We start from the raw sequence: 21,828 nt of genomic DNA on the forward strand, positions 1-21,828 counted from the left end.
ACCACTTGAGAATCAATGTAAGGCCTGTGGTGCTGAAATGATCTGAAGACAGGAGGCCCTGTCCTCTGGGTGCCTGTGGGTCTCCCCCAGCACAGCAGGCCGTGAGGCCTGACTGCTGCAACAGAAATCAGCCTGCTCACGCCTTGCGTCCCCCAAGACTGGCCTCAGCACCCCAGAAAGGCAGGATTTCTCAACTCTTTTATTAAGTTAGAAATGGGTAAAAACAACACAACTTGTGGAGAAAGCACCACTGTGAGGCCCTTTGCGCTGTCAGACCTGTACTTAGCGCAGCGATCCAACAGGCCGGGGGCCCCTCCAGGCGGTAGGGACCCCCCTGGCTTCTGGGGGGCTGAGAGGAAGCTCTGACAAAGGCGGGGGCCGTGGGGTCCCAGGAACCTGGAGACATGCCTTCTGCTTTTCCCCCAGGCGAAGCTGATGGCCTACGGCTGGTGCATATCTGTGGGCGAATCCTGCCCTAAAGATGCCCTCGGGGCCCCGGGAGACGCCCACAGGCCCGGACGTGGCACAGAGGTGTCCTGTAAGGGGGCAGGGCCAACTGGAAAGCAACCGGCCCCATAAGTACTACAGCCTACTTGGGAGTGCCAAGCCACACAGTCCGCATAAGCAGGCGGTCTGGGAAACCACCCGTTCTGGCCCCCACGGTGCACCGGGGCAGGCAAGGAACAAACCCACACCCTCTAACACTAGGTGATGGGGGCTGCTGATTGATAGGAGCCGACCTTTCCAGAAACCCGAGGCTGCGGCTGGACCTGTGAGGTGCCCAATACTTGGGAGGTGGGAAAATGAACAAACGCTTGGCAGTTCTCTCGCGACCACTGTCACGTTTTGAGCTTAGGGGACACATGAGCCAGACCCCATCACCAGCTGGAAGGTTGAGAGGCCAGCATCACAGGGCTGTGTCATCCTCCAAGCTGAGTCCAGCCCTTGGTGGGGTCTGTCGTGGGCACTCTGGAGTCCCCCACTCACATCTGCTCCTGATCTGGGCAGGTAGGGTCCCTCTCTGGGGGCAGTGTGCTCCTGGCAGGAAATGGGGTCATCACTGCCTCTTGGGCTGGGCTCTGAGGGGAGGTAATGGGCAGCCCCATGAGCACGTGCCACCCGGGGCCTCTGCACACCTGTGTCTGCACCCGGGGCATGGCTGGTCTGACCGGAAGATGGTGAGGTCGCTGGGGGTGAGGCCCAACTCTCAGGAGCCTATTTAACACTGGTGGCCTGGAGGTCATTTGTTGAGAAAGCCTGGTGGCTGTCACTGAACGGTTCTCTCCCTTAGGACTTTCTCCACAGCACAATCCAGTCTCAGTCCCGATGCACCCATTCCCAGGGGTGTCCTGTGTGGGGAGACTTTACAATACCACCAGGGAAGCCTGGAGCCCAAGACTGTGCTGCCCCCCTCCCCAGGCCACCCAGCCCCCTGCCCCAGTCCAGGATGCCCTCAAGGCTTGGCAGACGTGTCTTTCTCCTCCAGGCCGAGGGAGTCCTGGTATCCGTCCACACCCCCTGGAAGGTCCTCTCCCCCGCCGCAAACCACCGCAAAGCAGGCAAGGCCTCAGCCAGACCCACAGGACGCGGAGACGGCTCTTCTTCCCTGAAGCTCGGAGCAGCCCCCGAGGCCACCGCTCCCAGGACTGGTGGGCCAGCTTCTGGCAGCTCAGAGCGCTGGGCCGGGTGGAGCATCCCACAGACAAGGTCAGGGCCACGTGCATGAGCGAGGGCCGCGGCCGTGGGGTGGGGAGAAACATGTAGTGTCTGCAGAGGAACGAGAGAGAAAAGGTGAATCCCCACCGCCCTCTGTCCTCACCTGGAGCCAGACGTGATCACAAGGCCACAGGGAGGGGCTGGGGCTCAGGGCCTGGGCGGAAGGCCTGGGCTGAGAACGGAGCTCACCGGTCTACAGTAGTGTGGCCCGGAACAGGCCCGTCACCTCCTTGAGCTGTGCTTTGCTCACCTCCACTCAGCTTCTCCAGACACACGCTCTGCACACCCTCAACCCAGCAGGCAACTTGCCAGGCCCAGAGACACAGCTACCATCTCCGTGGATCGTGCTCCAGTGGGAGAAACTGCAGGCTTGTACAAACAAATATATACAGCCAACACACACAGAAATGCTATATGTGGGGGAAAAAAACAAAACTTAAAAAAGAGATTAGAGAGCCATTTTGCACCAGGAACTGCAGTCTAAAGTCCTGGGTGAGAGCCTTGTGCATCTGCAACCTATGAGCAAATGCAACTGAGCTCCACTAAAAGGAAAAAAAAAAAAGCCAATAAAACATGGAAGAAAGCAAGTGCATAAAACAGTAGCGGAGACAAAATGGCAGAGCAGAAAGATGTGAGCTCACCCCTTCTTACGAAGACTCCGAAATTACAATTAACTGCTGAGCAGACATCAACAATAAAAACAAAATGCTGGAACCCACCGAGAAAGATACGCTACGTCCAAGACAAAGAAGCCACCATATGATGGCAGGAGGGGTGCAATCTCGATAAAATCAGATCCCGTACCCGCGAGGAGGGCAACTCACAAACTGGAAATTATTACAGAAGTTGTCCAGAGGGAATGAAAGTTCCGAGCCCGCTGTCAGGCTCCCCAGTCTGGAATGGGAGGAGGCATCTCAAGAGAACCTGGCTTTGAAGGCCAGCAGGGTTGGATTGCAGGAATTCCACTCTGGGAGGGTGCATGGAAGGTCGTATGCACACGAGGACCCAGTTAAACAAACCAGTGACCTCATAAGAGCCTAGGCCAGACCTACCTAACCTGCTGGTAGTGGAGGGTCTCCTGTGGAGGTGGGGGGCAGCTGTGACAGATGGCGGAGACAAAGACATTGAAGGCGGTTGTTCTGGGGAGTACTCACTGACGTGAGCCTTTCTGGAAGGCATCATTTCCTCACCAGGACCTGACCCCACCCAACAGGCTGTGGGCTCCGTGCTGGGATGTCTAGGCCAACAGGGTGAGAACCCAGCCCCACACATCAGCAGGCGGGTTGCTTAGACACATCCTGAGAACACAGCTGTCTCTTTGTGACCCTGTGGACTGTAGCCCAGCAGGCTCCTCTGTCCAGGGGATTTCCCAGGCAAGAATACTGCAGTGGGCTGCCATTCCTTTCTCCAGGGGATCTTCCCACCAGGGGTTCAGGGATTGAACCCACAGCACCTGAATTGACAGGAGGATTCTTTACCACTGAGCCACCTGGGAAGCTTCACACTACATTTAAACTGATAAAAAAATCGACAACAAAGAATACTCTACCCAGCAAGGTTCCCATTCAGATTTGATGGAAAAATCAACAGGTTCACTGACAGACAAAAGCTAAGAGAATTCAGCACCACCAGACCAGCTTTGCAGCTAATGATAAAGGAACTTCTCGAGGTGGAAAAGAAAAGGCTACAACTAGAAACAAATTACAAACGGGAAAACTCACTGATGAAGGTAAACAGACAGTAAAGGTAGGAAATGACCTACACACAAATATGACATCAAGTGTGAGAAGAGGAGAATACAAACGCAGGATACTGGAAACGCATTGAAATTAAAAAACCAGCAACTTACAACAACCTTGTTTATATATAGGCTGCTATATCAAAACTTTAAGGTAACTGCAAACCAAAAATTGACAACAGATAAACATGAAAAGAAAAAGGAATCCAAACATAACACCATAGTCAGCAAATCACGAGAGAACAAAATGGGATGAAAAAAAGATCTACAAAATCAAATCCAAAACAATTAACAAAATGGCAAAAGGAGAGGATACATGCTGCCCACAGGAGACCCACTTCAGACCTAGGGCACCTGCAGACAAAGTGAGGGTGAAAGAAAGACTCCATGCAAATGGAGATCAAAAGAAAGCTGGAGTAGCAACCATCATATCGGACAAAATAGACCTTATCAGGTCTGTTGCAAGGGACAGTTCTTCCTTATTGCAAAGTTTGGACTTAAATTGAGAAAAGTAGGGAAAACCAACAGGCCATTCAGATATGACCTAAACCAAATCCCTTATGATTATACAGTGGAAATGACAAATGGATTCAAGGGATCTGATATGACGTAGTGCCTGAAGAACTATGGACAGAGATTCATAACACTGTATAGGAAGTGGTAACCAAAACCATCCCCAAGAGGAAAAAAAAAACAGAAGGTAAAATGGTTGTCTGAGGAAGCCTTACAAATAGCTGTGAAGAGAAGAGAAGCGGAAGCCAAAGGAGAAAAGGAAAGATACACCCATTTGAATGCAGAGTTCCAAACAGCAAGGAGAAATAAGAAAGCCCTCCTCAGTGAGCAGTGCAAAGAAATAGAGGAAAACAATAGTATGGGGAACACTAGAGATCTCTTTAAGAAAATAAGAGATACCAAGGGAACATTTCATGCAAAGACAGTCACAATAAAGGACAGAAACGATATGGACCTAACAGAAGCAGAAGATATTAAGAAGAGGTGGCAAGAATACACAGAAAAACTGTACAAAAAATATCTTCATGACCCAGATAACCACGATGCTGTGATCACTCACCTAGAGCCAGACATCCTGGGGTGTGAAGTCAAGTGGGCCTTAGGAAGCATCACTATGAACAAAGCTAGTGGAGGTGATGGAATTCCAGCTGAGCTATTTCAAATCCTGAAAGATGATGCTGTGAAAGTGCTGCACTCAATATGCCAGCAAATTTGGAAAACTCAGCAGTGGTCACAGGACTGGAAAAGGTCAGTTTTCATTCCAATCCCAAAGAAAGGTGATGCCTAAGAATGTTCAAACTATGGCACAATCGCACTCATCTCACATGCTAGCAAAGTAATGCTCCCAATTCTCCAAGCTAGGCTTCAACAGTACATGAACTGAGAACTTTCAGGTGTTCAAACTGGATTTAGAAAAGGCAGAGGAACCAGAGAGCAAATTGCCAACATCCGCTGGATCATAGAAAAAGCAAGAGAGTTCCAGAAAAACATCTACTTCTGCTTCATTGACTGTGCTAAAGCCTTTGACTGTGTGGATCACAACAAACTCTGGCAAATTCTTAAAGAGATGGGAATACCAGACCACCTTACCTGCCTCCTGAGAAATCTGTATGCAGGTCAAGAAGCAACAGTTAGAACCAGACATGGAACAATGGACTAGCTCCAAATCGGGAAAGGAGTACGTCAAGGCTATATACTGTCACCCTGCTTATTTAACTTGTACCTCATGCGAAATGCCAGGTTGGGTGAAGCACAAGCTGGAATCAAGATTGCTGGGAGAAATATCAATAACCTCGGACACGCAAATGACACCACCCTTATGGCCGAAAGTGAAGAGGAACTAAAGAGCCTCTTGATGAAAGTGAAAGAAGAGAGTGAAAAAGTTATCTTAAAACTCAACACTCAAAAGACAAAGATCATGACATCCGGTCCCATCAGTTCATGGCAAATAGATGCGGAAACACTTGGAAACAGTGAGAGACTTTATTTTTTGGGGCGCCAAAATCACCGCATATGGTGACTGCAGCCATGAAATTAAAAGACGCTTGCTCCTTAGAAGAAAAGCTATGACAAACCTAGACAGCATATTAAAAAAGCAGAGACATTACTTTGCCAACAAAGGTCTGTCTAGTCAAGGCTATGGTTTTTCCAATAGTCATGTATGGATGTAAGAGTTGGACCATAAGGAAAGCTGAGCACCGAAGAACTGACGCATTTGAACTGTGATGTTGGAGAAGATTCTTGAGAGTCCCTTGGACTGCAAAGAGATCAAACCAGTCAATCCTAAAGCAAAGGAGTCCTGAATATCTTTGGAAGGACTGATGCTGAAGGTTCAATACTTTGGCCACCTGATGTGAAGAACTGACTCACTGGAAAAGTCCCTGATGCTGGGAAAGACTGAAGGCAGGAGGAGAAGGGGACGACAGAGAATGAGATGGTTGGATGGCATCACCAACTCAGTGGACATGAGTTGGAGCCAGGCCCCAGGAGTTGGTGATGGACAGGGAAGGCTGGCGTGCTGCAGGCCATGGGGTCACAAAGAGTCAGACACGACTGAGCAACTGAACTAAAAAAAAAGAATTAATGCCATTTGCAGCATCATGGATGCACCTAGAGATTCATGCTAAGTGAAGTTAGAGAAAGAGAAATATCATAGGATATCACTTATAGATAAAATGATACAAATGAACTTATTTACGGAATAGAAACAGACTCACAGACTTAAGAGAACGAATTTATTGTTACCAGAGGGGAAGAGCTGGGGGTTGGCATACGTTGGGAGTTTGAGACTGACATGTACACACTGCTATATTTTAAAACGATAATGAGGGGCTCCCTGGGGGCTCAGCGGTAAAGAATCTGCCTGCCAATCTAGGAGACTCGGGTTCGATCCCCAGTCTGGAAGACCCCACGTGCCACGGAGCAACTAAGCCTGTGCTCCAGAGCCCGGGACCACAGCTACTGAGCCTGCACGCCCTGGAGCCTGTGCTCCATGAGAAGCCGCTGCAGGGAGCAGCCCGCACACCGTAACAGAGAACAGCCCCACCTCCCCAAGACTAGAGCAACAAAGACCCACACAGACAAAACGTATGGCAGAAACCAGCGCAATACTGTAAAGCAATTATCCTCCGAGAAAAAGACTTTTTTTTTTAAGTAATAAAAAAAGTTAAAAGATAACCAACAAGGACCTACTGTATAGCACAGGGAACTCTGCTCAATAGTCTCTAATAACCTAAACGGGAAAAGAATTTGAAAGAGAATACATACAAGTATGCATATAGCTGAATCACTTTGTGGTACCCCTGAAACTAACAACACTGTTCTCAACTACACTCCAATATAAAAACCTTAAATATAATAGTAAAAAAAATTAGAGATTAAAACAAGAACTTTTACTGTGGCAGAGGGTGTGGGAAGGACACCCCTAGACCTGCAGGACATAGGAGTTTGCTTGAGAGGCAAGGAGCAGCATGTGCAGAAACCCTGGGGTGGCAGTCCGGCGCGTCTGGGGCTGAACGCAGGCCAGTGGGGTGGAGATGCTGAGGGAGGGCGGGCGGACAAGGCCAGAGGATGGGGGCGGGTGGCGCGCAGACGTGCCACGGCTAGTCACGCCGCCTGGAGGAACAGCACAGCTGCGGCAGCAGGCAACACGCTCACTCCTGCACTCGATAAGTGTTCACTGCACTGCCTGTCCATCCGGACCCCGCAGGATGAGTTCAGACGGTCGCAGAGCTCACACTCCAGTGCCGGGTGCTCGGTGGAGCAGCTGCACTGAGCTTCACGTTTTCCTGCGGAAAACGAGGCGATACCTGGCTCCCAGAGAAGGATGGAGCCATCTAATGCACGTGAAAGGTCTAGTGTAAAACATCCTGGGAGCAGTGAAGAAAACCCAGCTAGCCAGCACGGTCAGTTTCTAAAGCCCAACCCGCAGTGACAGCTCGGCGTAATCTGACCCAACTCCAAGCAGGGACGTGGGCGTGTGTCCGTCCAGGAGGTGGGGTCCCTGGCCAGAGCTCAGCTCCTGGGCTGCTCACCTCACGGAGAAAGGACACAGCAGGCCCAGGAAGGAGCTGGAGTGGGTGCGGAGCGGGGAACACTCGGGACAGCGACATAGGGCTGTCCACCTCCGTGCAGTTCTAACAACAGTTTCTCTGAGGACTTCCCCGGTGGTCCTGTTGCTGAGACTCCATGCTTCCAAAGCAGGGGGCCAGGTTCAACCCCTGGTCAGGGAACTCGAGCCCGCATGCCACAACTACGAGATGGCATGCTGCAACGAAGATCAAAGATCCCACGTGCCAAACCTGAGGGCCGCCCTGCTGGCTCAGAGGGTAAAGAAACTAAGACCCGCACAGCCAAATACATAGACATTTAAAAAACAAAAACAGGCTCTCTGGAGTGCCGGGAACAGGGCTGGGGTGCCGCCAAGGGTCTTCCCCACCCCGACGGTCCACACCCACCCACGCGCCATTTCCACGCTGAGGCCACTCGTACTCTGGCCAGCTGAGCGCCACGGGCTCAGAGGCGGCCCAAACCAAGGAGGCAGGCTTGTGCCAGGAGACACAGATGACGCCGCCTCCATGACACCCATGCGGGAGGGGGCCTCACGGGGACTCCAAAAGGAAAGAGGAGGAGGCTCCCCGCCAGCAGCGCCTCAGTCCCCAGCGGCCGCATCCTTGGTCTTGCAGCTCTGGGTGTGTTTCGCCTGTGCGGCTGTCAGCCTGACATCAGCTGTGAAAGAGCCACGAGGGCAGGGAGCTCACGTCTAGCTGTAAGCCTGTACTTGCTTAAGTCACAGGATGGCGAACACAGTTCCAGCTAGTGCAGGCACCTGTGGGCCCTTCTCCTTCAATGGGATGCAGCCCTCGCTCCCACGGCTCTGAAGGCGGACTCCGGCTCTGCCAAGCTGCTGCAGCCCAGGGGTCAGCAAGCTCCCAGAAGGGTGCGCCACCCACTCCACATCTGGAGAGCCCTGACTCTGGGAAATTGGCCTGAGTCAAGTCAGCACCCTGCTCCCTCCACAGAGCCCTGAGCCACTCCCATGCGCTGGGCAGGGCGACTGCTGTTTTCTCAGTGGGGCTGGTGAAGGCCCCCCAAGCCCTCCAAGGGCCTCACTAGCCAGAGCTCCGAACGGGCCCCGAACACCCGGAGATGCTCTAAGGTGGTGAACCCAAAACTCGGGGGCCTGGGCCCCCCACCCCCGCCCGGCACACAAGGCGGACATGGACTTCCCCTCAGGGCAGGGCGCCACTGCTGCCCCAGACCAGGCTCTGACCCGGGGGAGCCCCTCTAGGCTGTCCTGAGTTGCTGAGGAGGCGGCAGAGGAGCTGGGGGGCGGCACTGCCCAGGCCCGCACTCACTCCGAGGTCACTCAGGCCGCCCTGGTCTGGGCCACCCGGAGTTTTGGCAGCTGCCTCTCTGGGACCTAGTTTCCTGATCTGTGAAACGGGACTACATTAAAAAAGAAATGTTGCCTGCCACATCAGTAAACAAAAACTGCTGCAGCCCTCAGCCATCACAGCCTCCCCGGACTGTGCACCCGGGAGACTAGGAGGGAAGGCAAGGGCACCGGCCCCAGGAGCGGAGGTGCGCATCAGAGGGGTGGCCTCAGAGAGCCCGGACCCCTGCACCTTCCCGCACAGCGGAAAGAGTGCTTGTGATGTCTGTGCTGTGCTTAGTCGCGTCTGACTCTCTGCGACCCTATGGGCTGTAGCCTGCCAGGCTCCTCTGTCCATAGGATCCTCAAGACAAGAATACTGGAGTGGGTTGCTAGTTCCTCCTCCAGGGGACTTTCCCAACCCAGGGATCAACCCCAGGTTGCCTGCAATGCAGGCAGATTCTTTACCGACTGAGCCAGCAGGGAAGCCCAAGAATACTGGAGTGGGTAGCCTGTCCCTTCTCCAGGGGATCTTCCTGACGCAGGAATCATACCAGGGTCTCCTGCATTGCAGGGGGATTCTTTACCAGCTGAGCTGCTGGTTTTCTTTAATCACCAGTTATCTTTTCATGTTCGGACTCCCTGGTCTTTGTTGCACAATCTCCTATATACACTGGCTTCCCCTCTGACCTCTTCAGAGCGGTCCCTCAGAGCTGAGATGCTGTGGTCTGGGCTTAAGTCCTGAGTTTTGTCTGCTGAACAAAACATAATTCTCAACCCTTAGGTTATGCACTGTTTTTCCAGTCAATGGGACCCGTGTCCACCTCACAGAGCAGATGTGGGGTCAGCGGTCACCCCACCGCTGTGCACAGCCGCCCCCCGCCAGCCCTGTGACCACCCTTCGCAGTCCTGAGGGTCACCCACGGGGGCCCTGGCAGGCGGCCCACAGCCACCAAGGCCATCCCGGCTGGCACGGGGCCACGCTGTGCAGATGGATGGACGGACGCGGGGTGCTTCATCCCCCTTCAGCCCAGCCCCAAACCCTGAGCTCTGGGGTTTCCTCCTGGCCGCCACCTCTTTAAGGCCAGACAGGATGTGCTGAATCCACCCTCCTGTGGTGGCGGGGGGATCACAGGCTCAGCCTCTCCCAGAGCGGGACTGGAGGGCGTGCCTGCCCACACCCACCGCCTGGGGCTGGTCCCCCACAGTGCCCAGGAGGAGAAGACAGCTCCAGGCAGGCTTTTGATGCTCTAAAGACCACAGGCCAGAGGCAGGCAGGGTCAGGCCAGGAGAGAGAACAAGAGGAAAGAACGACCATGCGTGGTCTACACTTGGCGGGCAGCCCAGAGAGATGGGTGCCCACCCTAGCTCCAGGAGCCTCCTGGCCACTGTCATCTAGAGGCAAGTATCAGACTGCGACCCGGGAGCTGAGGGCTGGCCCTGGAGATCTTGCCGATGGTCAGCTTCGAAGAGCGCCCCACCCCACTGCCGGGCAGCACTCAGGTGGGCTGCAGCGGGCAGTGACTGGTGCCAAGGTGCAGACACGGGGATGCTCGGGGCCTGGGTCTCCAGAGCCACCTGCAGGCCTGGGGCCCAGCCAGGGTTCAGATCCCGCTCCGACCCTCACCAGCTGTGGCCTCACACCAGCCACCCAACCTGGGTCTTGGTACCAGGAGCACCTCCAACAGACACTTCCGAGCGGACAGAACGAGCTCACCACCGAGAAACAGAGCACTCGGGGATGACCAGGGGAGTCACCCGGGGTGGCGAGCGGGGCTGCAGAGCGTGGAGCTCTCCAGCTGGTGGTCCCTGGAGTCTCTGGTTCGGGGACCAGAGAGGCACTGCAGGCTGGACCCTAGGCCGGTCCGATGCCTGCAGGAGGGGCTGGAACAGCAGCACAGGGAGGGGGCACTTGGGACACGCTGGTACAGACCCCCTTCTCTGGCCCCGGCACTGGGGGTTCCCGGCTGGCAGCCAGGCTGGGTGGGGGGGTGGTCCATGCTGGAGGGGGCTGGGGCAGCAGGGGCACTAGTCTGCTCGTCCCGGCCTCCGTGAGCCTTGCCGACGGTGCTCGAGCCCAGCCCCTCACCCACCACTGCTGTCTGGGGCCCCTCCCACCCTGTCCACCGGCCACAACTGCACCATCCACCCAGAGCCCAGGGCGGGCCGGGCACACCCAGGCATCACCCTCCGCCCCAGCGCCCCTGCCGGGTCCCCGTCCGAGACCACAGCACCTGCCGCGGGCTGGGGAGCGCTGAAGAGGCAAGGCCTGTGCGTCACTCGGCCAGGGGCGCGGAAAGGGCAATCCTGACCGTGCGGGAGGGACCCTTCCAGAAGGAGGGGCTGGCCCAGGGACACCCCAAACCAGAGGCCGTGGCCGCCTAAAGCATTCCGAAACCATCACCACAATCCTCGCCTCATCACAACCTCGAAGGAAAGCTGACTCTGAACCTGGCCCCTCACCTGATCTCTTCTACTCAGCTAGTGTGAGGAATACAATTTTTATCCCCATTTCCCAGATGGCAAAGCTGAGGCTCAGGGAGGTTGAGCAACTGGGTCAAGCAGCCAGCGAGTCAGAGCTGAGGGCCCACGCCTGCTTCCCTTCCCCAGTCCCTGAAACAGGGGGAAGTCCTGGGAAAATAGCAGGCTCATGGGGTCCTGCTGATCTCCCCCGCCCCAAACCCTCTCCTGCTTGGGAGGAACTGCCCTCCAGGGCCCTGAGGACAGGCCAACACCAGACAAGGTCACAGGCCCTGGTCCTGGGCGGCCTGAGGTGGGACGAGGCGTCAGGGCCTACAGACCACAGGTTTCCAAGAAGGAGACGCCAATGTTCTCTTTGAAGCCTGCTCCCCAGGGGACCAAGGTCTGTGGCCGGTCAGAGTTTTCTCCCAGAGAGAAAGAGAGCAGATTCAACAAACAAAGCAGAGAAACCGTAAAGGAGAACAAAGCCTGTTCCCACCAGGCCGCTCTTTACGCCGCCTCGCACCCTGTATGGATCTGACGCCTTTGCGGGGGCCAGCTTCGCCTGCCTGCTGGGGATGGAGCCCTTTAAGGGCCTCGAAGGCCTGGCTGGATCTGACTTAGCAGCTGAAACATCAGATTCCATTCAGAAGCCACCCAGCCAAGTACGACTGCCTCTGCCTGCCTCCGCTGCGTGGAGTTTTCAAGATTTTTGTCAGCAGCCACCAGGCCATTGAGGAAATGAATTTTCAGCTCAGGCTGGCCCCATACACTGTTCCTGTGACCTGAACAGCGTGGGGCCAACGGCTGGCTCCTCCGATCTGCAGGAGCATGGGGCAGCAGCTATGGGCAGGGAGAGGCTGGAACCCAGGACAGCCTGGGGTAGGCATCAAGGCACCCCTAGCATGACCTAGCATCTGATCCCACCCTCCCCTGAGCTTCCTGGAGCCCCCAGGACCAACGCCTTCTGCCTTCCACCCACTGGGGGTCCCGGGACCTCACCGCCCTGAGGGACGAAGACCCGAGGCGAGCTAAGAGGCGGGACCTGACCATGGATGACCTTCTCCAATGCCCACCAGTCTACACCCTGTCCCAGCTCCTGTGCCCCTGCCAGGCTGGCTCAAGACACCCAAATCCAACCTCAGAGCAGGTTGGATCACCCCAGAGGGGCTGCAGGAAAGGCCCCCCCCAAAGGGCCCTGCCAGGACAGGCTGGCCCCCTTCCCCTGACTCCATTCATCCTGCACCCTGGACAAGCCCCTCCTGCCAGCCCCCTGCCCCTCCGATGCCCACAAGGAGTGCCTGACCGTGTCACCTCGCCCCTGGCCTCCACTGTGTCCTTCCTGTTTCACGTGGTGACTTCATGGAACGATGTCACTGAGATCAGAGAGTGTGGTAACCCGGGGTAACCGGGGCAGCCCTGCTTGGAAGGCCTCCTCTCCATTTTGTGGAGGGATGGGAGGAGACGAGAGGCTCCCTCACGCACCGGGGAGCACACAGCTGCCCACAGGAGAGGCCAGGCCCAGCCCACAGCCGGGCCCAGTGCCCTGGCCCCAAGCCCACCCGAGTGCCCCATCCACTCCCCTCCTGCTGGTCCTCACGGGCCGCCTGGTGGGGCACTCACCTTGACTGCACTCTGGACTCTCCTGGAGCTACCCCGGCTCTGAGCCCTGGGCCCCAGACACCCCGACTGCAGTGGTCTGGGCTGAGGCCTGGGCTCAGCATTTGCGGAGGACAGAATTGGTGGCCTTGCCCAAACAGAGGGGCTTCCCTGGTGGCTCAGACGGTCAAGAATCTGCCTGCAATTGACCCAAGTTCAATCCCCAGAGGTCCGCTCTTAGCTTCTGGGAGGTGATGTGTGTCATACCTGACAGGAGGGTCTTCGTTTACAGTGACGTCCATGTGACCTAGGGGGCTTTGGGTCATGCTGGACTTTGGACCAGCTGACTTGAGAGTAACCGTGTGGCCAGTCAGTCATGCCCACACAGTGGGGCCCTGATAAAAACTCTGGACTCCGACGCTGTGTGAGCTCCCCTGGTGGGCAGTGTGTGTGCCGTCACTCACAGACGCTGTTAATCCCCGGGGAGTGGGCGGGGTGCTCCGCGTCTGGACCCGCGTCCAGGGCTCTGCCCCAGGCATCTCCGCCCTGGATTAATCCGCATCCTTTCCCCGTAATTAGACCTCAGAGGGGGATATATACCTTCAGCACATCCACCAGCCACTCCAGTGCTGGATCCAAGCCAATTCTGGGGAACCCTCACCTCACAGCTGGTGGCTGTGGCAGTGTCGGACACCCACACGTCCTTGGAGACCCCATTCTCTGAGGGTGCCCCTGCATGGAGACTGTGCCCCCAGACTTCGAAAGTTAGCCTAAACGCCACATAGGATGTGTCCACAGACCCCCAGCGACTGATCTACAGCCAGGCCCCAGGAACCAGTCTAAGATGGTTGCCCCCATCTGGCAAAAGGGTTACATGCTTTGCTCAAGATTAACTGTAAAAGGGGCGGGGGGTTGAGGGGGGCTAGGTTCTGGCTCCAGAGTAGAAAAAAGGAGTCCCAGAGGGCCCCCCAGTCACCTGCTTCCTGACTGGCCCAGCCTCCCCTGAAGATGCAGCCTTTGCCCCGAGTGGGTTCGCGCGGGGGAGTGGGGCTCACCTGGCTGGCTCCGCGCGCCTCAGGCGGGCAGGTGCTTCCAGGTGCTGACGAAGGCCGTGGGGATGAGCGAGTAGGGCACGGTGGTGACGCAATTCCACGTGTCCGACGTGGGGTCGTAGCAGTCCAGGGTTTTACACCGCTGGGTGCCGAAGTAGCCCCCCACCACGTAGAGCTTGTTGCCCGACGCCAGCGCGTGGCAGGACATGCGCTTGGCGGTCATGTCCCCGATCCGCGTCCACTGGTTGCTCTCGCAGTCGAAGCGGTAGGCCGAGGCGGCCGTGAACTCCGTGTCGCCGCCCATGATGAAGATCTGGCTGCCCAGAACGGCGGCCGCGGTGTACCGCCAGGGCTGCGGGCACTCGGCCTTGATGCTCCACCGGTTCTCCGACGGGTCGTAGCACTGGACCTTGGACACCATGTCCCGGTGGATGCTGGTGCCGCCGAACACGAAGAGCTTCAGCTTGGCGCTCACCACCGCGGCGTTGCTGACGCCGTCCCTCAGCGGGGCCACCATGGTCCACTTGTTCGCCCCGGGGTCATACTTCTCCACCTGCTTCAGTGAGACCGACGGCGAGGCCGGGAAGACGCCGGCCAGCGACGTGTGGCCCCCGACCACGTAGAGGCAGTTCTCCAGCTCGGCGGAGCCGTGGCCGAAGCGGGCGATCAGCATGGGCGCCGCCTTGGACCACTCCTCGTGGACCGTGTTGTACACCCACACGTCCTTGGAGACGCCGTTCTCGGAGCCCCGGCCCCCGGTGACGTACACCTTGCAGCCGATGGCCGAGGCGCTGAATTCCTTGCGGGGGCTGGGCAGGTCCGCCTTCGGGATGATCTCCTTGGCCTTGTGGTCCACCTGGTAGATCTTGTCGCACATGAAGGTCTGGCCCCCGAGGATGAGCAGCGTGTGGCCGGCCCGGCGCGGCCGGGCGCAGGGGCTGGTGACCACGCCGTCGTTCTGCAGGATCCGGGCCTTGCAGCGCAGTGCCTCGTCCACCAGCAGCCGCGTGCGCTCATCCGCCATGAGCAGGGCGTCGCCGGACGCGGCCTCCTTCAGGCAGTCGGAGGGCAGCAGGGCCAGCCGCACGCCGCGGAGGAGCTCGGGCAGGTGGGCCTTGCGCTGCTCCAGGTCGTGCCGGACCCACTGCAGCACCGCCTCGAAGACCACGCGCTCGTCCTCCGCCTCCAGCTCGTCGCTGGAGACGAGGTCCAGCAGGGTGTCCTTGGAGAGGCTGTTGAAGTCATCGCTCTGGCGCACGGCCTCGAAGTGCACCAGGCACATGCGCCAGGAGAACTCGTAGAGCCGGCGGCACTGGTGGGCGTCCGAGAGCAGCATCATGCCCAGGCAGTTGGACGGGAACAGGTTCTTCTCCAGGAACTCGGCGGCCGCGTCCCGCACGTCGTGGAACTGCAGCATGTCGCCCGCCTCCAGCAGCGACTCAGCGTTCTCCTCGTTGATGACGATGCGCGACGAGTAGGCAAAGTCCAGCAGCAGCTCCAGCACCTCGGGGTGCAGGTTGTCCTGGAAGTTGACCGTGTCGTCGTGGCTCTCCCGCAGGCCGTGGCTGAACATGGCCTCGAAGTAGCGGCTGGAGGCGGCCAGCACGGCGCGGTGGCAGGGGAAGGCGCGGTCACCGGCCCAGAGCGTCACGTCGGTGAACATGCGGTGCTTGCGCAGCGTGTTGAGGTGCGCCAGCACGCAGTCGGGGTGTGAGGCCTTGTGGAACAGCGTGATATTCATGGAGCCCGTGCTGCTCCGCGACTTGCGGGTCTCGTGGACGCTGACCGACATGCTGAGCCGACCTGCTGGGTGGGGGGAGGGATGGGGCCACAGGTGAGAGGGGCCAGGCCCCAGGCCCCGCAGCGTCCCCCAAACCTGGCCGGCCGGCCCCGCCCCACCCCTGGTCAGCTCTGCCACACCCAGACCAAGCCCCGCCCCTCAACCTGAAGGTCAAAGGATGACTCTGGCGGTAAAGCCTGAGGTTCATCTCCGGATAGGAGCTTGCCCAGGTGACCTTAACCTACAGTCATCTCCCATGGTTGCAAGAACATGCCACGGTGTCCCCAGCCCAGTTAAGAGGACAGCAGGTGGGCTAGCGTCCCTGGTGGCTCAGTGGTAAAGAATCCCCCTGCCAATGCAGGGGACATGGGTTGGATCTCTCATCCGGGAAGATCTCACATGCTGGGGAGCAACTAAGCCCGTGCACCACAACTACTGAGCCTGTGCTCCAGAGCTCGGGAGCCTCAACTACTGAGCCCATGTGCCGCCACTACTGAGGGTGACGGGCCCCAGAGCCTGTGCTCTGCACCGAGGGGCCCCCGCAACGAGAAGCCCGTGCACTGTGACCGGAGAGGAGCTCCCGCCTGCTGCAAGTGGAGAAAAGCCTGCACAGCAACGAAGACCCAGCACACCCAAAAATAAATGAATCTTAATAAAAAAGAGGCAGGGCAGGGCTAAGCGGCATGCGCTCTGGATACATTCCTCGGCTCAGGGATGCTGCTGCATGCCCCATTCTGCAGCCAGGGAAGCCAAGGCTCGTAGAGGCGCCCGGCTGCCTGACTCCTGCAGCCAGGATTCCCACGTGGGCCATCCAGTTCCAGCCCAGCAGCCACCCCGTTGGCCAAGGAGACTTAGATTCGTGCAGGGGGCCTTTTGCAAAACATCCCCAAGGAGCCACAGAGCCCAGGCAGAGCCTCACGCCCCCGCTCTGCTTCCTGCCGGGCTCTGTCCTGAGCCGGGCTCCATGCAGCCGCGGCCACCTTCCTCATCACCCTTGCCCTTGGAAAGCTCGCCGTGAGCCACTGTCAGCCTAAGCGCTCAGTGTAGACATGCTCTGCAAATCCAGGGCTCTCTAGAGGCCTCTGGACCCAGCTGCAATGAGGCCAGCTGGCCTGTGGCTCACTCCCTGGACACCTGCTCCATTCTGAATCCCAGTGGGAAGCCAAGACAAAGCCCTGGGTAACAGCGGAACACTAACGCAACCCGGATCTGCCTCAACCACAGCAGCCGGAACACCTGCAGCCAGTGGAGTCTCCCTGGTCCTGACAGGTGACTCCGGGCTCCTGGGCCTCAGCGAGTGCCCCACGTGCCCCAGTCTGCCCATCTCTGCTGGGCCAGGGACGTGGGGCTCTGAGTGCTGGTCCCCGGAGCAGACACGAGCTTGAATGCAAGGATTCGAAAGCACTTTAATTAATAAAGTCTGGTCAATGACACAACCCCAAACCCCACTATGGTGCTGTGGAAACGAGGCTCAGCCAACACGAAGCAAAACCTTAGGCCTCGAAGTGGCCAAAAGCAAACTGCATGCAGCGTCCTGACCCCAGAAGTCTGTGCTTCCAGCTGGTAACAAGGCCAGAAAAACCCCCTTTTCATTTTTACTTTCAAAAGTGTGTAACTCCCCCCGACCCCTCCTCACTCCAGGTCACTTTTGTACTGAAGCAATGACCTGTTGACTTTATTTTTGGGGGCTCCAAAATCACTGCAGATGGTGACTGCAGCCAAGAAATTGAAAGACGCTGCTCCCTGGAAGAAAAGCAATAACAAACCTACAGCGTATCAAAAAGCAGAGATATCACTTTGCCAACAAAGGTCCGTATTGTCAAAGCTATGGTTTTCCTAGTAGTCATGTATTCATGTGAGAGCTGGACCATAAAGAAGGCTGAGCATCGAAGAACTGATGCTTTTGAACTGGTGCAGTGTTGGCAAAGACTCTTGAGAGTCCCTTGGACTGCAAGGAGATCAATCAAGTCAAACCTAAAGGAAATCAATCCTGAATATTCACTGGAAGGACTGACGCTGAAGCTCCAATACTTTGGCCACCTGAATTGAAAAGCTGACTCTTTGGAAAAGACCCTGATGTTGGGAAAGATTGAGGGCAGGAGGACAAGGGGGAAACAGAAGATGAGATGGTTGGATAGCATCACTGACTCGATGGACATGAGTCTGAGCAAACTCCAGGAGCTGATGAAGCACAGGGAAGCCTGGCGTGCTATAGTTCATGGGGTTGCAGAGTCGGACACAACTGAGCAACGACCTGATGAAGGAAGGCTGTGCTCCAGCTTCGGTTGTCAGTCAGGATCCAAGTACACGGCTATCTCCCTTGCTCCCTCCTCTCCTGGCAAAGAACCCAAGAAGCCACAGTGACATGATCAGAGCTGCCCGGGCAAGGCCCCAGCTCCCTGGCTGGGCGGGGAAGACAGCGGGGCTGGGCCTGGCCTCGCTGCTCTGGCCCCTGAGCTCCAGGCAGACCATGGGCCAGTGGCCCACCAGGAACACTGCTGCGCAAACCAGCCACTGCGGCCCACAGGGCTCAGGTGAAGAGCTCAGGCTCAGGGGTGTGTGCCTGTCCGCGTGCAGTCTGCAGGAGTGGGGAAATGCAGGACCCCACACCCAGACTGTACACAGTGGTCCCCAAGCTACCGCCCACCCTGGGCACCACTCTCTCTGCAGCTCAGTCTCCTCTTTTCTAAGACAAAGCCCCTGCCCTGTTCAGGCCTCCTGAGAGCCCCTCACTTGTTGGCAATTATTTACAGAGCTTGACCTCTGAGCCTGAGCCTGGGACCAGGCGTCACAGACAACAGGCTGTGCTGACCTGGCCTCACAAGCTCAGCAGCAGCAACCCCCAACCAGGTCTGAACTGCCCACCCTCGATTCCAGACCACACAGCACGGTCCCCACACCTTGTGTGACCGCTTAATCCTCATTCCTGCTACTGCCCCTCAATTGTCGGACACCTTCCCAAACGTGGCCATCCACTGGGACCTCCCAGATGGCTCAGCGGTGAAGAATCCACCTGCAGGAGACGCAGAAGACCTGAGTTCAATCCCTGGCTGGGCAAGATCCCCTGGAGGAGGAAACGGCAACCTACTCCAGTGCTCTTGCCTGGAGAATCCCGTGGATGGAGGAGCCTGGAGGGCTACAGTCTGCAGGGTTGCACAGCGTTGGACACGACAGAGCACACACACGCGTGCAAGTGGGTGATGCCATCCACCACGCCCCCGTGTGCCGGGGACTTTAGAGGGACGTGGCCTCTGATCTGGGGGCGCCTGGGGGACTGGCTCCAAGGCTTCCGATTCGGGGCCCTGATGGTAAGGCTTGACCTCAGTTCCTGTTGTCCCATAGCCCCACCTGCTCTGGGTCCCTGAACACCTCTGCCCAGCGCCCCACCCAGCCAGGAAGCCAGGCTGCTTCTGAGCCCCACTGGAGTGTGGTCTGGAACGCTGTGGGTGTGTAGCTCCTCCTGGGCTCACTTTACAGACAGCGCTGGAGTGGAACGCCAGCCGTGTGACCAGGATGTCACCAGTACCTGCTCCTGCGGGGGGTGCAGGCAGGGGGCTCGGAGGCTGCTGTGCACAGGGCCTGGCCCCAGGGCCAGCCAGAGAGTGGACAGTCCTGCTCTCCCCACGCAGTGACACATGGACACACACACACTCTAAGCCGCTGGGCGAAGGCCCTCTCAGGCTTTCTGGCCCGGTGCGGCCCGCCTCCCTCCATCCCTGGCCCAGGTCCACGCTGGGGCAGCCAGCCTGGGGGCCGTGGGGTTGGGCTGGGCCCGCCTCCGCCATGGGGTGCTGTGCATTGGACCGCCCTGGAGGGATCCAGGTGGAGACACCCTTGGCGGGGGGTGTTAGGGGCAGGACAGAGCAGGACTCCAAGATAAGAAAGTGCCCCAAAGCACGGCAGACCCCGACAGAGTAGCCATGTGTACCTGGAGAATGGGGTCAGGTGACCTCTCCAAGGGCAGCGCTGAGTGGGCGGCCAGGGCCCAGAGCTGACTTCTGTCCCTCTCGGCAGAGGATGCCTGCCCGCTGATGCCAACCGCCTCCCAGGCCAAGATCCTGAGACGCCCAGATACCCCCAGCGGGTTCCCACCCCCAGACGGCGCCTGGCCTGGCTCCACGAAGAAGAGCCGGGAGCAGGGTCGTCTACCAGGCCGGTCGCTTCCCCGTCTGCCCCACATCCTCTCAGGAGATGCTGGGACCTGAGCCAGCCTTTTAGCAACAGCCCCGAAGCCCCAGGATTCTAGGAAGCGAGAGACCCACTGGCCCCAGTTTACAGACAGGAATACTGAGGCCCAGGGGACCTTCAAGATGAGAAAGTGGTCCAGGGAGAGGACCACAGTGTCCACCCAAGCCCACAGGTACCCAGGACTGCCCTTCACCTCTGGGCCAGCAGTGTGGGAGGTCAGGCCTGGGAGCCGGGGGCCCCCAGGGCTGTGTACCCCACCCTGGGCTCCCTGCCTCAGAGCTACAAGATCCCCAGAAGCCGAATTGTCCCCTCCACTGTGACATGTCTGGGAAAGTTCTCAGTGTTCCCCCAAACCTGCGAAACAGCACCAACATGCTCCCTCGTGCTCAAATCCCACCCCCTACTCCCCCCACACACCAGTTCACACAAGTCCTGTGGCCCTACCTCCTACACGAGTCCCTGTCTGACCCTCCCCACCACCCCCGACTCACAGAACCCCCACACCAGCCTCTGCTTGGGTCTGAATCCACCCAGAAACCAGAGTTATCCTTTAAAAAGCATCACCTTGATCACACTACACCCAGCTCTAAACTCTCCAGGGATGTCTCAGCAGTCTTAGTAAAATCCCAGGTCCCCACCGTGGCCTCCGGGTCCTTACACCCTGCTATTTCCCAAAGAGCTGCCCCTCCAGCCGTGCTGGATGTGTCCCTGGCCTCAGGACCTTTGCACGAGCTGCTCTTCTGCCTGGACCGCTCTGCCGTCCACCTTACTGTCCCTGAATGGCTCTCTCTCTCTCCTCCTGACTGTGGCCACCTTGCTGAGGTCATCTCCTCCCCACGCCTCCCCCACTTACAGCACTTGTCACAAATTACAATCACCGGCTTATCTGCCTTCTGTATCTCCAGCCCCTGAAGGCAAGGACCGTGTGTGGTGATAACTGATGGGACCTGGCACAGAGTGGAGGCTCAGCCAGACTGGATGACCAGGATGAGCTGCACATGGCGCACGAGCCTCTCCCTGCTAACATCCGCTGCAGTGCTCACACAGCCGCGCTCCAGGCCCAGAGAAGATGCAGGCGAGGCAGCTGTGGATGCTGCCAGGCCGACTGTGACAGCGGACCCGAGTGGGAGACCCTTGAGCCAGCAAGGCACCCCTCCTGCTTACCCTGACACCCGCCTGTTCTCAGGAACCACTCTCTTCCCGCTCCAGGCTGTTTAGACACGGGATCCAGGGCTGGCCAAAGCGGCGCATCCCTGGGGTCCCAGCACCTGCCCAGCCATGGTGACGGGCCCCACATCCAGGAGGAGCCTGGAGACGATAGTCTGTGGTGCTAACTCAGCTGTGGGGTGACGTGGCATCCATTCCCGGGGCCGCTGAGAGTCTGAACATAGGCCAGGAGTGCAGCACCACCCCAGACGGGAGCTGTGCACAGGAGGAGCGCGGGGGCTTGGTGATCGCCGACCTGAGGCCCACTGCCCCTTCCTTCCTGTCTTGGGCCGCCGGGAGTCCCAGCGAGTGCAGGACTCACTGGGACTGGGGGACAGGATGCTGGCCTTGCCAGGGGCTCTCAGCAGGGGGAGTCCTGCCACCCCTCCCACCACCAGGGGAAGCCGCCCCATTCACCAAGAATGGGTTTCACAAGATGATTTCCAGTGACACACGCATCCCTGTGCTGGGGCTGGAGGACCCGGAGCCGGTGTGAGACGGGAGGTTCCCAGCGGCGGGAGGGGTGAGCGCCGAAAGCGTGGGCCAAGTCCAGTGAGCTGGGTGCCTGCTGAGCAACACCACGGCCGTTGCTGCAGCCTGGACCACACGTTTGACCTGAGGGATGCCCAGTGTGCCTCTGGTCACTGCCACGTGGGTGAGGGCACGGAGGAAGGAGCATTTTCCGGGGCCCGTGAGGAGGACC

General features: G+C 58.0%; 1 protein-coding gene across 3 annotated transcripts in view; it reads right to left on the reverse strand.

Annotated features, from left to right (window-relative positions):
- Positions 1-204: 204 nt before the first annotated feature.
- KLHL25 (kelch like family member 25) overlaps positions 205-21,828 on the reverse strand; it is a 50,281-nt gene continuing 28,657 nt past the window's right edge. For 2 of the 3 annotated variants that reach the window (XM_068990922.1, XM_068990920.1), the window contains exons 2-3: positions 13,955-15,757; positions 205-1,767 (exon numbers count right to left, since the gene is read on the reverse strand). In XM_068990922.1, coding sequence (XP_068847023.1) covers positions 13,974-15,743 — 1,770 coding nt within the window. In that variant the 5' untranslated portion in view covers positions 15,744-15,757 and the 3' untranslated portion in view covers positions 205-1,767; positions 13,955-13,973. The remainder of the gene's footprint in view (positions 1,768-13,954; positions 15,758-21,828) is intronic. The other variant, XM_068990921.1, reaches the window with a different exon arrangement.

This window comes from Capricornis sumatraensis, chromosome 19 (assembly GCF_032405125.1).
Source record: "Capricornis sumatraensis isolate serow.1 chromosome 19, serow.2, whole genome shotgun sequence".
Lineage (NCBI taxonomy): Eukaryota > Metazoa > Chordata > Mammalia > Artiodactyla > Bovidae > Capricornis > Capricornis sumatraensis.